Source organism: Scyliorhinus torazame, chromosome 1, assembly GCF_047496885.1.
Source record: "Scyliorhinus torazame isolate Kashiwa2021f chromosome 1, sScyTor2.1, whole genome shotgun sequence".
Classification (NCBI taxonomy): domain Eukaryota; kingdom Metazoa; phylum Chordata; class Chondrichthyes; order Carcharhiniformes; family Scyliorhinidae; genus Scyliorhinus; species Scyliorhinus torazame.
The window spans coordinates 3506992-3523334 of record NC_092707.1 but is presented as its reverse complement, the minus strand read 5'-3'; the positions used below and the strand labels follow the sequence as shown (position 1 = coordinate 3523334).

Here is a 16343-nt window from a genome sequence, read left to right as displayed (position 1 = left end):
TCTGAGTCTCCCTGTCTGTCTCTGAGTCTCTCTGAGTGTCTCTGAGTCTCTCTGTCTGTCTCTGAGTCTCTCTGAGTGTCTCTGAGTCTCTCTGAGTGTCTCTGAGTCTCTCTGAGTCTCTCTGTCTGTCTCTGAGTGTCTCTGAGTGTCTCTGAGTCTCTCTGAGTCTCTCTGTCTGTCTCTGAGTGTCTCTGAGTGTCTCTGAGTCTCTCTGAGTCTCTCTGAGTCTCTCTGAGTCTCTCTGAGTCTCTCTGAGTCTCTCTGTGTCTCTCTGTCTGTCTCTGAGTCTCTCTGTCTGTCTCTGAGTCTCTCTGAGTCTCTCTGTGTCTCTCTGTCTGTCTCTGAGTCTCTCTGAGTCTCTCTGTGTCTCTCTGTCTGTCTCTGAGTCTCTCTGAGTCTCTCTGAGTCTCTCTGAGTCTCTCTGAGTCTCTCTGTGTCTCTCTGTCTGTCTCTGAGTCTCTCTGAGTCTCTCTGAGTCTCTCTGTCTGTCTCTGAGTCTCTCTGTGTCTCTCTGTCTGTCTCTGAGTCTCTCTGAGTCTCTCTGAGTCTCTCTGAGTCTCTCTGAGTCTCTCTGTCTCTGAGTGTCTCTGAGTGTCTCTGAGTCTCTCTGAGTCTCTCTGTGTCTCTCTGTCTGTCTCTGAGTCTCTCTGAGTCTCTCTGAGTCTCTCTGAGTCTCTCTGAGTCTCTCTGTCTCTGAGTGTCTCTGAGTGTCTCTGAGTCTCTCTGAGTCTCTCTGTGTCTCTCTGTGTCTCTCTGTCTGTCTCTGAGTCTCTCTGTCTCTGAGTGTCTCTGTGTCTCTCTGTCTGTCTCTGAGTCTCTCTGAGTCTCTCTGAGTCTCTCTGAGTCTCTCTGAGTGTCTCTGAGTCTCTCTGTGTCTCTCTGAGTGTCTCTGAGTCTCTCTGTCTCTGAGTGTCTCTGAGTGTCTCTGAGTCTCTCTGAGTCTCTCTGTGTCTCTCTCTCTCCCCCCCCCCTCCCGCGGCCCCTCCCCCCCGATGCTGGCCGGTGCCCAATCTCCTCCCCGGGCGGCGGGGCCGCTCTCGGGCTTCGTGTGTCCCGGAGGAGGGGCGTGGAGTGGTTTCCATGGGAACGCGGTAAGCACCGGAAGTGGCGCTGCTGCCGTCTCCATGGAGACCGCGTCTCTCTGCGCGCGCACCGGCCGGTTAGTGCGCGACGCCGGCGCAGCAGTTCCCAGTCGGTGCGCGGACGCGACAGATCCCGGTGGTGCGCGGTCCCGCTGAGCCCGGTCCCGGTGGTGCGCGGTCCCGCTGAGCCCGGTCCCGGTAGTGCGCGGTCCCGCTGAGTCCGGTCCCGGTGGTGCGCGGTCCCGCTGAGCCCGCTGCTGCGCGGTCCCGCTGAGCCCGGTCCCGGTGGTGCGCGGTCCCGGTGGTGCGCGGTCCCGCTGAGCCCGGTCCCGGTGGTGCGCAGTCCCGTTGAGCCCGGTCCCGGTGGTGCGCAGTCCCGCTGAGTCCGGTCCCGGTGGTGCGCGGCCCCGCTGAGCCCGGTCCCGGTTGTGCGCGGTCCCGCTGAGCCCGTTCCCGGTGGTGCGCGGTCCCGCTGAGCCCGGTCCCGGTGGTGCGCGGTCCCGCTGAGCCCGCTGCTGCGCGGTCCCGGTGGTGCGCGGACCCGGTGGTGCGCGGTCCCGCTGAGCCCGGTCCCGGTGGTGCGCAGTCCCGTTGAGCCCGGTCCCGGTGGTGCGCAGTCCCGCTGAGTCCGGTCCCGGTGGTGCGCGGTCCCGCTGAGCCCGTTCCCGGTGGTGCGCGGTCCCGCTGAGCCCGGTCCCGGTGGTGCGCGGTCCCGCTGAGTCCGGTCCCGGTGGTGCGCGGTCCCGCTGAGTCCGGTCCCGGTGGTGCGCGGTCCCGCCGAGTCCGTTCCCGGTGGTGCGCGGTCCCGCTGAGTCCGGTCCCGGTGGTGCGCGGTCCCGCTGAGCCCGGTCCCGGTGGTGCGCGGTCCCGCTGAGCCCGGTCCCGGTGGTGCGCGGTCCCGGTGGTGCGCAGTCCCGCTGAGCGCGGTCCCGGTGGTGCGCGGTCCCGCTGAGCGCGCCCCCGGCCGGCCCCGGGATGTCTCTGGACGACCCGCGGTTGGAGTGGATCCGGGACCGGGTCTATGAGGCTTTCGCCATCTCGGAGCCCGACTGCTTCGAGGAGCTGATTAACCGCGAGGACGGGATGCAGGAGCTGGTCATCCTCAAATTCCTCAACGACACCCACAGCGAGGACAGCTCCTCGGCCCTGCTCTTCTTCCAGGGCACCCACACTGAGGAGCAGGAGGTGGAGGTGGAGATAGGTGAGCACCCGCCCCCCAACACCCCCCCCCCAACACCCCCCCCCAACACACACCCCCCACCCCCCCCCAACCCCCCCCAACACCCCCCCCCCCAACACCCCCCCCCCAACACCCCCCCCCCAACACCCCCCCCCAACACTCCCCCCCCAACACCCCCCACCCCCAACATCCCCCCTCCCCCAACATCCCCCCCCCAACATCCCCCCCCCCAACATCCCCCCCCCAACATCCCCCCCAAACACCCCCCCCCCAACACCCCCCCCAACACCCCCCCCCAACACCCCCCACCCCCAACACCCCCCACCCCCAACACCCCCCACCCCCAACACCCCCCACCCCCAACACCCCCCACCCCCAACACCCCCCACCCCCAACACCCCCCACCCCCAACACCCCCCACCCCCAACACCCCCCACCCCCAACACCCCCCACCCCCAACACCCCCCACCCCCAAACACCCCCCACCCCCAAACACCCCCCACCCCCAAACACCCCCCACCCCCAACACCCCCCACCCCCAACACCCCCCACCCCCAACACCCCCCACCCCCAACACCCCCCACCCCCAACACCCCCCACCCCCAACAACCCCCCCAACATCCCCCCTCCCCCAACATCCCCCCTCCCCCAACATCCCCCCTCCCCCAACATCCCCCCTCCCCCAACATCCCCCCTCCCCCAACATCCCCCCTCCCCCAACATCCCCCCTCCCCCAACATCCCCCCTCCCCAACATCCCCCCAACACCCCCCCAACCCCCCCCCCAAACCCCCCCCACAAACCCCCCCAACACCCCCCCCACAACACCCCCCCCAACACCCCCCCCAACACCCCCCCAACACCCCCCCCAACACACCCCCCCCAACACACCCCCCCCCAACACACCCCCCCCAACACACCCCCCCCAACACACCCCCCCCAACACACCCCCCCCCAACACACCCCCCCCCCCAACACACCCCCCCCAACACCCCCCCCCCCCCAACACACCCCCCCCAACACACCCCCCCCAACACACACCCCCCCAACACCCCCCCCCAACACACCCCCAACACCCCCCCCCCCCTCAACATCCCCCCTCCCCCAACATCCCCCCTCCCAACATCCCCCCTCCCCCAACATCCCCCTCCCCCAACATCCCCCCTCCCCAACATCCCCCCTCCCCCAACAACCCCCCCCAACAACCCCCCCAACAACCCCCCCAACAACCCCCCCAACAACCCCCCCAACATCCCCCCCCCACATCCCCCCTCCCCCAACATCCCCCCTCCCCCAACATCCCCCCTCCCCCAACATCCCCCCTCCCCCAACATCCCCCCTCCCCCAACATCCCCCCTCCCCCAACATCCCCCCTCCCAACATCCCCCCTCCCAACATCCCCCCTCCCAACATCCCCCCTCCCCCAACATCCCCCCTCCCCCAACATCCCCCCCCAACAACCCCCCCCAACAACCCCCCCCAACATCCCCCCCCCAACACCCCCCCCCCCCAACACCCCCCCCCAACACCCCCCCCCAACATCCCCCCCCCCCAACATCCCCCCCAACCCCCCCCCAACACCCCCCCCCAACAGCCCCCCCAACATCCCCCCTCCCCCAACACCCCCCCCAACACCCCCCTCCCCAACACCCCCCCCCAACACCCCCCTCCCCAACACCCCCCCCCAACACCCCCCTCCCCAACACCCCCCCCAACCCCCCCCAACACCCCCCCCAACACCCCCCCCAACCCCCCCCCAACACCCCCCCCAACACCCCCCCCAACACCCCCCCCAACACCCCCCCCAACACCCCCCCAACACCCCCCCCAACACCCCCCCAACACCCCCCCCCAACACCCCCCCCCCAACACCCCCCCCCAACACCCCCCCCCCAACACCCCCCCCCAACACCCCCCCCCAACACCCCCCCCCCAACACTCCCCCCCCAACACCCCCCCCCAACACCCCCCCCAACACCCCCCCCAACACCCCCCCAACACCCCCCCAACCACCCCCCCCAACACCTCCCGCCCACACACACCCCCCCCCAACACCCCCCCCCCAACACCCCCCCCCCAACACCCCCCCCCCAACACCCCCCCACCAACACCCCCCCACCAACACCCCCCCAACACCCCCCCCAACACCCCCCCAACACCCCCCCCCATCACCCCCCCAACACCCCCCCCCATCACCCCCCCCAACACCCCCCCCAACACCCCCATCCCCAACACCCCCATCCCCAACACCCCCCCCCAACACCCCCCCCCCCCAACACCCCCCCCCAAACACCTCTCCCCCAAACACCCCCCCCAACACCCCCCCAACCCCCCCCCCAACCCCCCCCCAACACCCCCCAACACCCCCCCCCAACCCCCCCCCCCCAACACTCCCCCCCAACACTCCCCCCCAACACCCCCCCACACCCCCCCAACACCCCCCCAACACCCCCTCCCCCCCCAACACCCCCCCAACACCCCCCCCTCACCCCCCTCACCAACACCCCCTCCCTCCCAACAACCCTCCCCCCCCCCCCCAGATCTACACACTGCCCAGTGACGCCAGCACAGAGACCGTATTTATGTATATAAGGGGATGCAGTTGGCCGTGGGCAGTTTCTCTACGTCTGTTTTACAACTCCTGTGTGAACACGAGGAGCACACTCGAGCGCAGTGATTTACTCTTCCTCCCTATCTTGAGACATACATTGCCGTTTGTCATAACACTTATCCTTCACTGCGTACCAATGCCAGACATTAGAAGAGTATTTACAAACCTTTTATTTGTAATTCATTTTTCAATACTATAACTATTTCTGTTATTCTTCACCAAGAACCTCTTGAGGTAACTGAGCCGACAAGTGAAGGTGATGCTGAATTCAGTGAAACTGCTGATGGAACAAAATCCGATTTGCCAAATGCAGGCGAAGCAGAAAAAGCTGGTAAGTTTTATAAAGCGGGTTATGCTTGTGGATAGTATACGGGCTGCAGTTTTAAACCCTGTCAAACCTAGTCAGTGGAAATTCAGGGTAAATTGGGAAAGGATACATTTCCTGCACCTTCTGCGTGGTCTTCCAACAGAGCTGCCAGAATCTGCTCACCACCTACAAGGACTTAAATAGAGACATACATAGAAAATGGAAGCAGGAAGAGGCTGTTTGGCCCTTTCAACCTGCTCCACTTTTCATCATGATCATGGCTGATCATCAAGTCCAATATCCTCATCCCGCCTCTCCTCTCTCTCTCTCTCTCTCTCTCTCTCTCTCTCTCCCCCACCCCCCACCTTCCCCCACATACCTTGATCCCTTTAACCCTAAGAGTTGCATGTAATTCCTTGAAACTACACAACGTTTTGGCCTCAGCTACTTTCTGTGGGAGTGAATTCCACAGATTCACCGCTCTCTGGGTGAAGAAATTTCTCCTCACCTCAGATCTAAAAGGCTTACCCCTTATCCTCAAACTATATTACTGGAGAGAATTCTTCGAGACAGTATCTACTCCCATTTGGAAGCAAATGGACGTATTAGTGAGAGGCAGCACGGTTTTGTGAAGGGGAGGTCGTGTCTCACTAACTTGATAGAGTTTTTCGAGGAGGTCACTAAGATGATTGATGCAGGTAGGGCAGTAGATGTTGTCTATATGGACTTCAGTAAGGCCTTTGACAAGGTCCCTCATGGTAGACTAGTACAAAAGGTGAAGTCACACGGGATCAGGGGTGAACTGGCAAGGTGGATACAGAACTGGCTAGGCCATAGAAGGCAGAGGGTAGCAATGGAGGGATGCTTTTCTAATTGGAGGGCTGTGACCAGTGGTGTTCCACAGGGATCAGTGCTGGGACCTTTGCTCTTTGTAGTATATATAAATGATTTGGAGGAAAATGTAACTGGTCTGATTAGTAAGTTTGCAGACGACACAAAGGTTGGTGGAATTGCGGATAGCGATGAGGACTGTCTGAGGATACAGCAGGATTTAGATTGTCTGGAGACTTGGGCGGAGAGATGGCAGATGGAGTTTAATCCGGACAAATGTGAGGTAATGCATTTTGGAAGGTCTAATGCAGTTAGGGAATATACAGTGAATGGTAGAACCCTCAAGAGTATTGAAAGTCAAAGAGATCTAGGAGTACAGGTCCACAGGTCATTGAAAGGGGCAACACAGGTGGAGAAGGTAGTCAAGAAGGCATACGGCATGCTTGCCTTCATTGGCCGGGGCATTGAGTATAAGAATTGGCAAGTCATGTTGCAGCTGTATAGAACCTTAGTTAGGCCACACTTGGAGTATAGTGTTCAATTCTGGTCGCCACACTACCAGAAGGATGTGGAGGCTTTAGAGAGGGTGCAGAAGAGATTTACCAGAATGTTGCCTGGTATGGAGGGCATAAGCTATGAGGAGCGATTGAATAAACTCAGTTTGTTCTCACTGGAACGAAGGAGGTTGAGGGGCGACCTGATAGAGGTATACAAAATTATGAGGGGCATAGACAGAGTGGATAGTCAGAGGCTTTTCCCCAGGGTAGAGGGGTCAATTACTAGGGGGCATAGGTTTAAGGTGAGAGGGGCAAGGTTTAGAGTAGATGTACGAGGCAAGTTTTTTACGCAGAGGGTAGTGGGTGCCTGGAACTCACTACCGGAGGAGGTAGTGGAAGCAGGGACGATAGGGACATTTAAGGGGCATCTTGACAAATATATGAATAGGATGGGAATAGAAGGATACGGACCCAGGAAGTGTAGAAGATTGTAGTTTAGTCGGGCAGTATGGTCGGCACGGGCTTGGAGGGCCGAAGGGCCTGTTCCTGTGCTGTACATTTCTTTGTTCTTTGTTATAACTGGACTCCCCACCATCGGGAACATTCTTTCTGAATCTACCCTGTCTAAGCCGGTTAGAATTTTGTAAGTTTCTGTGAGATCCCCTCTCACTCTTCTAAACTCCAAGGAATATAATCCTAACCGATTATAGTCTCTCCTCATATGACACCAACCAAGGAATCAGCCGGGTAAACCTTCGCTGCTCTCCCTCCGTAGCAAGAACATCCTTCCTCCGATAAGGGCACCAAAACTACACACAATACTCCAGGTGTGACCTCACCAATGCCGTATACAATTGCAGTAAAACATCTCTATTCCTGTACTCAAATCCTCTCGCTATGAAGGCCAACATACCATTTGCCTTCTTTCCTGCCGGCTGTACCTGCGCGATTACTTTCAGCGACTGATGCGCGAGGACACCAAGTTCTCGCTGAGTATCCGCCTCTCTCAATTTACACCCATTCACATAATAATCTGCCTCCCTATTTTTGCTACTGAAGCGGATAACTTCACATTTTTCCACATTATACTGCATCTACCTTGCACGTGCCCACTCACTCAGCCTGTGCAAATCCTGCTGAAGCATCTCTGCATCCTCCTCACAGCTGACCCTCCACCCAACTTTGTATCATCCACAAATTTGGAAATAATACATTTAGTTCCCTCGTCCAAGTCATTAATATATTTGGATTGGATTTGATTTATTGTCACGTGCACCAAGCACAGTGAAAAGTATTGTTCTGTGTACAGTCCAGACAGGTTGTTCCGTACATGAAAAAACATAGGACATACATAAATGCACAATGTAAATACATAGACATCAGGTGAAGCATACGGAGTATAGCACTACTCAGGATAGAACATAGAATTTACAGTGCAGAAGGAGGCCAGTTGGCCCATCGAGTCTGCACTGACCCTTGGAAAGACCACCCACTTAAGCCCCGCAACCCTGTAACCCCTCTTAACCGTTTTGGATACAATCCACCTAACCTGCACATCCTTGGACTGGGGGAGGAAACCGGAGCACCCGGAGGAAACCCACGCAGACACGGGGAGAACATGCCGACTCCACACAGACAGTGACCCAAGCCGGGACCGAACCTGGGACCCTGAAGCTGTGAAGCCACAGTGCTAACCACTGTGCTACCGTGCCGCAGTGTGAAGATGTGTGAAGAGATAATATATAATGTGAACAGTTGGGGTCCTAACACAGATACCTATGGTACCCCACTAGTAACTGCCTGCCAATCAGAAAAATACCCATTTATTCCAACTTTCTGCTTCCTTTCTGCTAACCAGCTTTCTATCCATCTTGAGCCACTACCCGTAATCACATGTGCTTTAACTTCATAGTAATCTGCTATGTGTGACCTTGTCAAAGGCCTTCTGGAAGTCTAAATAAACCACATCCACCGGGTCTCCCTGGTCAACTACTAGTTACATCTTCAACGAATTCTAGTAGATTTGTCAAGCATGATTTTCCTTTTGTAAATCCATGCTGACTTTGTCTGATTACCACTACTTACCAAATGCTGTGCTATAAAATCCTTGATAATAATAATCTTTATTAGTGTCACAAGTAGGTTTACATTTACATTGCAATGAAGTTATGGTTCCTTAGACAGAACCTTCCAAACCCACGACCACTACCATCTAGAACGACAAGAGTAGCAGATACTTGGGAACCTGGAGGTTCCCCTCCAAGTCACTCACCATCCTGAGTTGGAAATATATCGGCATTCCTTCACTGTTACTGGGGCAAAATCCTGGAACTCCCTCCCTAACAGAACAGTAACTGGCTATCACAGAGGGTGGTGGTGGATGGAAAATTTTCAGACTGGAGACCAGTTACCAGCGGTGTACCACAGGGATCAGTGCTGGGTCCTCTGCTATTTGTGATTTTTATCAATGACTTGAAGGAGTGGGTCAGTAAATTTGCTGATGCCACTAAGATTGATGGGAGTAGTGGATGAGGTGGAGGGCTGTTGTAGGCTGCAAAGAGACATTGATAGGATGCAGAGCTGGGCCAAAAAATGGCAGATGGAGTTTCACCCTGATAAGTGCGAGGTGATTCATTTTGGTAGAAAAAATTTGAATGCGAATTACAGGGTCAACGGCAGGGTTCTGAGGAATGTGGAGGAACAGAGAGATCTTGGGGTTCATGTCCACAGATCTCTGAAGGTTGCCACTCAAGTGGATAGATCCGTGAAGAAGGCTTATAAGTGTGTTAGCGTTTATTAACAGGGGGCTTGAGGTTATGCTGCAACTATACATGACCCTGGTGAGATCACATTTAGAGTATTGTGTGTAGTTCTGGTCACCTCATTATAGGAAGGATGTGGAAGCATTGGAAAGGGTGCAAAGGAGATTTACCAGGATGCTGCCTGGTTTGCAGGATAGGTCTTATGAGGAAAGGTTGAGGGAGCTAGGGCTTTTCTCTTTGGAGCGGAGGAGGATGAGAGGCGACTTAATATCGGTTTATAAGATAATGAGAGGGATAGATAGAGTGGACGTTCAGAGACTATTTCCTCGGGTGGATGTAGCTGTTACAAGGGGGCATAACTATAAGATTCAGGGTGGGAGATATAGGAGGGATGTCCGAGGTAGGTTCTTTACTCAGAGAGTGGTTAGGGTGTGGAATGGACTGCCTGCTGTGATAGTGGAGTCGGACCTTTAGGAACTTTCAAGCGGTTATTGGATAGGCACATGGAGCACACCAGAATGACAGGGACTGGGATAGCTTGATCTTGGTTTCAGACAATGCTCGGCACAACATCGAGGGCCGAAGGGCCTGTTCTGTGCTGTACTGTTCTGTGTTCTAGAACAGAGGGTGCACCTACACCTCAAGGACTGCAGCGGTTCAAGAAGGCAACACACCACCACCTTCTGAATGGCAACGTGGGATGGGCAATAAACACCGGCCTCACCAACGGCGCCCATATTCCTTAAATGAGTTAAAAGAAACTGTGAAAATGTGATAATGGACTTTAGCAACTTTCCTACTGTGACATTAAACTTACTGTTTTCTCTCTACCTCCCTTTTTGAATGTCTGGGTTATATTCGCTACCCGCCAATCTGTAGGAACCATTCCAGACTTCAAAGAATTTTGGAAAGTGACCACCAATGGATCTCTTATTTCTCGGGCCACTTCCTTAAGTACTCTGGGATGAAGATTATCCAGCCCTGGAGATTTATCCGCCTTCAATTCCATTAATTTCCCCAAAACCATTTCTTTACTAATACTCATTTCCTTCAGTTCCTCACGAAAACTTGTGTTTCTCACAACTTCCGGTACATTATTCATGTCTTCCTTCGTGAAGACAGAAGCAAAGTCCGAATTTAGTTCCTCAGCCATTTATTTCTTAGTTCGCCGTTATGAATTCCCCCATTTAACATAGAACATACATGGCAGAAGGAGGCCATTTGGCCCATTGAGTCTGCACCGGCCCACTCAAGCCCTCGTCCTTATCCCCGTAACCCAATAACCCCTCCTAACCTTTTTGGTCACTAAGGGCAATTTATCACGGCTAATCTACCTAACCTGCACAACTTTGGAATGTGGGAGGAAACCGGAGCACCCGGAGGAAACCCACGCAGACACGGGGCGAACGTGCAGACTCCGCACAGACAGTGACCCAGCAGGGAATCGAACCTGGGACCCTGGCGCTGTGAAGCCACAGTGTGTATTCACTTGTGCGACCGTGCTCCCCATTTCTGACTGTAAACATTTGTTTTTATTAATCTTATTAATATAACCTCCTCTGGATCCTTTCCAAGGCCAGCAGATCCTTCCTTAGATACGGGGCCCAAAACTGCTCACAATACTCCAAATGGGGTCTGACCAGAGCCTTGTATAGCCTCAGAAGTACATCCCTGGTCTTGTATTCGAGCCCTCATGACATGAATGCTAACATTGTATTTGCCTTCCTAACTGCCGACTGAACCTGCACATTAACCTTAAGAGAATCGTGAACAAGGACTCCCAAGTCCCTTTGTGCTTCTGATTTCCTAAGCATCTTCCCATTTAGAAAATAGTCTATGCCTCCATTATTCCTACCAAAGTGCATAACCTCACTTGCTTCTCCTCCAAGCCACTCACCATCTAGACTTGGAAAGATATCATGATGTGAAGATGCCGGCGTTGGACTGGGGTGAGCATAGTAAGACGTCTTAAAGTCCAATAGGCTTGTTTCGAAAGCTAGTGATTCAAAACAAACCTGTTGGACTTTAACCTGGTGTTGTAAGACTTCTTCCTGGAAATATATCGCCATGCCTTCACTGTTGCTTGGGTAACATACTGGAACTCCCTCGCTAACAGCAGAGTGACTGTACCTACCTCAAGGACAGTAGCGGTTCAAGAAGGCAACCTACCATCGCTTTTGAAGGGCAACTAAGGATGGGCAATAAATGCTGGGCGAACCAGCGACGCCACATCCCGTAAATTAATTAAAAAAAAGTTTTCACATTATATTCCATCTGCCACTTCTTTGCCCACTCTCTTAGCCTGTCCAAGTCCTTCTGCAGCCCCCCTGCTTCCACCCTGCTACCCTTAACACCATGGGCTCTTAACCTATTTAACAATCTCCTATATGGCACCTTGTCAAAGGATTTCTGGAAATCTAAATAGACCACGTCCACAGGTTCTCCTTTGTCTAACTTCCTTGTTACCTCCTCAAGGAACCAACAGATTTGTCAGACATGACCTCCCTTTGATAAAGCCGTGCTGACTCAGTCCTATTTTATCATGCACTTCCATAGAATCATAAAATTTATAGTGCAGAAGGAGGCCATTCGGCCCATCGAGTCTGCACCAGCTCTTGGAAAGAGCACCCTACCCAAGCCCACACCTCCATCTTATCCTCGTAACCCCACCCAACCTTTTTGGGCACTAAGGGGCAATTTAGCATGGCCAATCCACCTAACCTGCACATCTTTGGACTGTGAGAGGAAACCGGAGCACCCGGAGGAAACACACGCAGACACGGGTAGAGCGTGCAGACTCCACACAGGCAGTGACCCAAGCCGGGAATCGAACCTGGGACCCTGGAGCTGTGAGGCAACTGTGCTAACCACTGTGCTACCGTGCTGCCCTCCCCTTGAAGCCCTGCTGACTCAGTCCTATTTTACCATGCACTTCCAAGTACTCCGCAATCTCATCTTTAATAATGGACTCTAAAATCTTACTGTGGTATTATCAGGTATTGCTGTACCTAAGAGGCTTATGACCATTGGTTAAACCCAGGAGTTTACCATTGGCTGTTGATACGTAGCTCCGCCCTGACAGGCGGAGTATAAGAACCGGTGCCGTCCCAGCAGCCTTCACTTTCTGTACCGAAGCTGCTGGGGAACAAGTTCTAGTCGATTAAAGCCTTCAGTTATGGAACCACTTCGTCTTGAGTGTAATTGATTGCGCATAACTTACCAATGACCAAAGTCAGGCTAACCGCCCTATAATTTCCCGTCTTCTGCCTCCCTCCCTTCTTAAACAGTGGTGTTACATTAGCCACTTTCCAGTCCTCTGGGACCCTCCCTGCCTCCAGTGATTCCTGAAAGATCATCACTAATGCCTCCACAATTTCCTCAGCTATCTCTTTTAGAACCCTGGGGTGTTCAGGTGAGTTATCCACCTTCAGACCTTTCCGTTTCCCCAGAACCTTCTCCTTAGTGATGGCCACTGTACTCACCTCTGCCCCCTGGTTCTCCTGGAGCTCTGGCATCCCACTGGTATCTTCCACCATGAAGATTGATGCAAAGTAACTATTCAGTTCCTCTGCCATTTCTTGGTTTCCTATTATTACTTCTCCAGCCTCATTTTCCAGTGGTCCAATGTCTATTCTTGCCTTTCTCTTACCTTTTTAATAATAATCACCTTTGTTAGTGTCACAAGTAGGCTTACATTAACACTGCAATGAAGTTACTATGAAAATCCCATAGTCGCCACATTCCGGCGCCTGTTCGTGTACACACAGGGAGAATTCAGAATGTCCAATTCACCCTATTGAGAAAAACTCTTCCTATCTTCCTTTATATTACTAGCTAGCTAGCACTCATAGTTCATCTTCTCCCCTCTTATTGCTTTTTTAGTGTCCTATGTTTGCTTTTAAAGGCTTATCAATTCTCTGGCTTCCCACTAATGCTCGCCATATTGTATGCTTATCCTTGACTTCCCTCGTCAGCCATGGATGCCTTGTCCTCCCCTTAGCATGTTTCCTCCTTGGGATGAAATTCTGTTGTGGCTCCCGAATAACCACCCAAAAACTCCTGCTGTTGCTGTTCCACTGTCTTCCCTGCTAGGCTCCTTTTCCAATCAACTCTGGCCAGCTCCTCCCTCATGTCTTTGTAGTTACCCTTATTTAATTGTAATACCGTTACATCTGATTGCAGCTTCTCCCTCTCAAACTGCAGGGTAAAGTCTATCATATTGTGGTCACTGCTCCCTTAGGGGTCCTTCACCTTAAGTTCCCTAATCAAGTCTGCCTCATTACACATCACCAAATCCAGAATTGCCTGTTCCCTAGTCGGCTCTGTCACGAGCTGCTCGAAAAAAAACGTCTCTTAGACATTCCACAAATTCCTTTTCTTGGGATCCACTACCAACCTGATTTTCCCAGTCCACCTGCATATTGAAGTCCCCCATGATTATTGTAGTATTGCCCTTTTTACAGCCTCTTCTATCTCCTGATTTATTTTCTGCCCCACATCCTGACTACTGCTGGGGGGCCTGTACATAACTCCCATCAGGGTCTTTCTACCTTTGCGATTCCTCAACTCTACCAGCAGAGATTCTATGCCTTCTGATCCTATATCGATTTAAGTTCATTCCTTACTAACAATGCAAGCCCGCCCCCTTTGCCCATCTGCCTGTCCTTTCGATAGGACACATATCCTTGGATATTTAGATCCCAGCCCTGATACCCTTGCAGCCACGTCTCTGTGATGCCCACAACATCGTACCGGCCAATTTCAATGTGCGCAACAAGCTCATTGACCTTGTTCCGTATACTGCGCGCAGTTAGGTACAACACCCTCAATCCTGCCTTGGCCACGTCCCTTTTCCAGTAAAGATCTGTAAAGATTTAATCACCTGCTAATGCTCGCATTCCAAGCATTGTTTGGCATCTTTGAATTTGTCTATATATGTGTTTCTGGAACAGACCTCTTCATTCACCTGAGGAAGGAGCAGCGCTCCGAAAGCTAGTGACATCGAAACAAACCTGTTGGACTTTAACCTGGTGTTGTAAGACTTCGTACTGTCCTTTAACTAGGTTAAAGTTCTCATTATTAACCTGCTGATGTACCATCATTGACCACGTGACGAATGGTGAACTATTGTGGCTTTATTGTGCTGGGCGGAGCCAGCAGGCCGGGATTTACCGTAATAACTGGAGTACAATGGCAGTGTACCATAATATATGTAATGTATGTTCAGTGGTGTACCACATTCACCCCCGTTTAAAAAAGAGTCCAGCGGGGGTGAAGTGAAGTTACAGGTTGAGTCTGTCGGGGGCTTTGACCTCCCGCCGCAATTGCCTCAGTCCCGGCTGTGGTGTGGGCAACGATGTGAGTACCTGCGACTCCGGGAGCTTCACCCAGTAGTTGAGCCGGTGGGGGGGACAGATGCTGCCATGTGGGGGTGGCGGTGATAGTCGCTGGTTGGGGGGGGGGTGGGGGGGGGTGGTCGCCACTGGAGGGGGAGGAGATGGTACCAGGTCGGGGGCGGTGGTGGTGGAGGATGGGGAACCAGCAGGTGCCAGGTCCCGGAGGGAGACAGTGTCCTGCGGCCCGTCATGGTGAGCCACGTAGGCGTACTGTGGGTTCGCATGGAGGAGGAGGACTTTTTCCATGAGGGGGTCCGATTTATGGCTCCTCGCATGCTTCCGGCGGAGGACGGGCCCAGGAACTGTCAGCCTGGTCATGAGCGAGACCCCGGAGGTAGACTTCCTGGGGAAGGCAAACACTCGTTCCTGAGGGGTCTCATTGGTAGCAGTGCACAGGAGCGACCGGATGGAGTGGAACGCATCGAGAAGGACCTCCTGCCAGCGGGAGACTGGGAGACTTCTAGACCGCAGGGCCAACAAGACGGCCTTCCAGGCTGTCGTGTTCTCCCTCTCCACCTGTCCGTATCCCCGGGGGTTATAGCTGGTCATCCTGCTCGAGGCGATGCCTTTGCTGAGCAGGAACTGACGCAGCTTATCACTCATGAACGAGGAGCCCCGACCACTGTGGATGTAGGTGGGGGAACCGAACAAAGTGAAGAGACTGTGTAGGGCCTTGATGACAGTGGCAGAAGTCATGGCGGGGCATGGGATGGTGAAAGGGAAACGGGAGTACTCATCGATGATGTTGAGGAAGTACACATTGCGGTCAGTGGAGGGAAGGGGCCCTTTGAAATCGATGCTGAGGCGCTCAAAGGGGCGGAGGCCTTCACCAGATGCGCTCTGTCCGGCCGGTAGAAGTGCGGTTTGCACTCCGCTCAGACTTGGCAGTCCCTGGTCACGGTCCTGACCTCCTCGATGGAGTAGGGCAGGTTGCGGGCCTTGATAAAGTGGAAAAACCGAGTAACAGAGGTCGTTGTGGAGAGCCCAGAGTCGGTCCTCTTGTGCGCTGGGACACGTACCGCGGGATAGGGCGTCAGGAGGCTCATTGAGCTTCCCAGGGCAATACAAGATCTTGTAGTTATACGTGGATAGTTCGATCCTCCACCTCAAGATCTTGTCGTTCTTAATCTTGCCCCGCTGTGTGTTACTAAACATGAAGGCAACCGACCGTTGGTCAGTGAGGAGAGTGAATCGCCTGCCGGCCAGGTAATGCCTCTAATGTCGCACAGCTTCCACTATGGCTTGGGCTTCCTTTTCGACAGAGGAGTGCCGGATTTCAGAGGCATGGAGGGTACAGGAGAAGAAAGCCACAGGTCTGCCTGCCTGGTTGAGGGTGGCGGCCAGGGCCACGTCTGATGCGTCGCTCTCCACCTGAAATGGGAGGGACTCGTCGACTGCATGCATCGTAGCTTTGGCAATGTCTGCCTTGATGTGGTTGAAGGGCCTGCGGGCCTCAGCCGTCAGGGGGAAAATGGTGGACTTGATGAGTGGGCGGGCCTTGTCCGCATAATTAGGGACCCACTGGGTGGGGTACGAGAAGAATCTCAGGCATCGCTTCAGAGCCTTGGGACAGTCAGGGAGGGGAAGTTCCAGGAGGGGGCGCATGCGGACGGGGCCGGGCCCTAGGACTCCCTTTTCCACAACGTGCGCTAGGCGGGTTTTGCGGAAAACGCATTTC

General features: G+C 54.3%; 1 protein-coding gene across 4 annotated transcripts in view; it reads left to right on the top strand.

Moving 5' to 3' along the window:
- The first annotated feature begins 1914 nt into the window (after nucleotides 1-1914).
- The window catches only part of dnah10 (dynein axonemal heavy chain 10), a 704002-nt gene continuing 689573 nt past the window's right edge, over nucleotides 1915-16343 (top strand). For 3 of the 4 annotated variants that reach the window (XM_072511049.1, XM_072511141.1, XM_072510964.1), the window contains exons 1-2: nucleotides 1921-2283; nucleotides 5096-5203. In XM_072511049.1, coding sequence (XP_072367150.1) covers nucleotides 2058-2283; nucleotides 5096-5203 — 334 coding nt within the window. In that variant the 5' untranslated portion in view covers nucleotides 1921-2057. Of the gene's footprint in view, nucleotides 2284-5095; nucleotides 5204-16343 lie in introns of all 4 variants that reach the window. The other variant, XM_072511233.1, reaches the window with a different exon arrangement.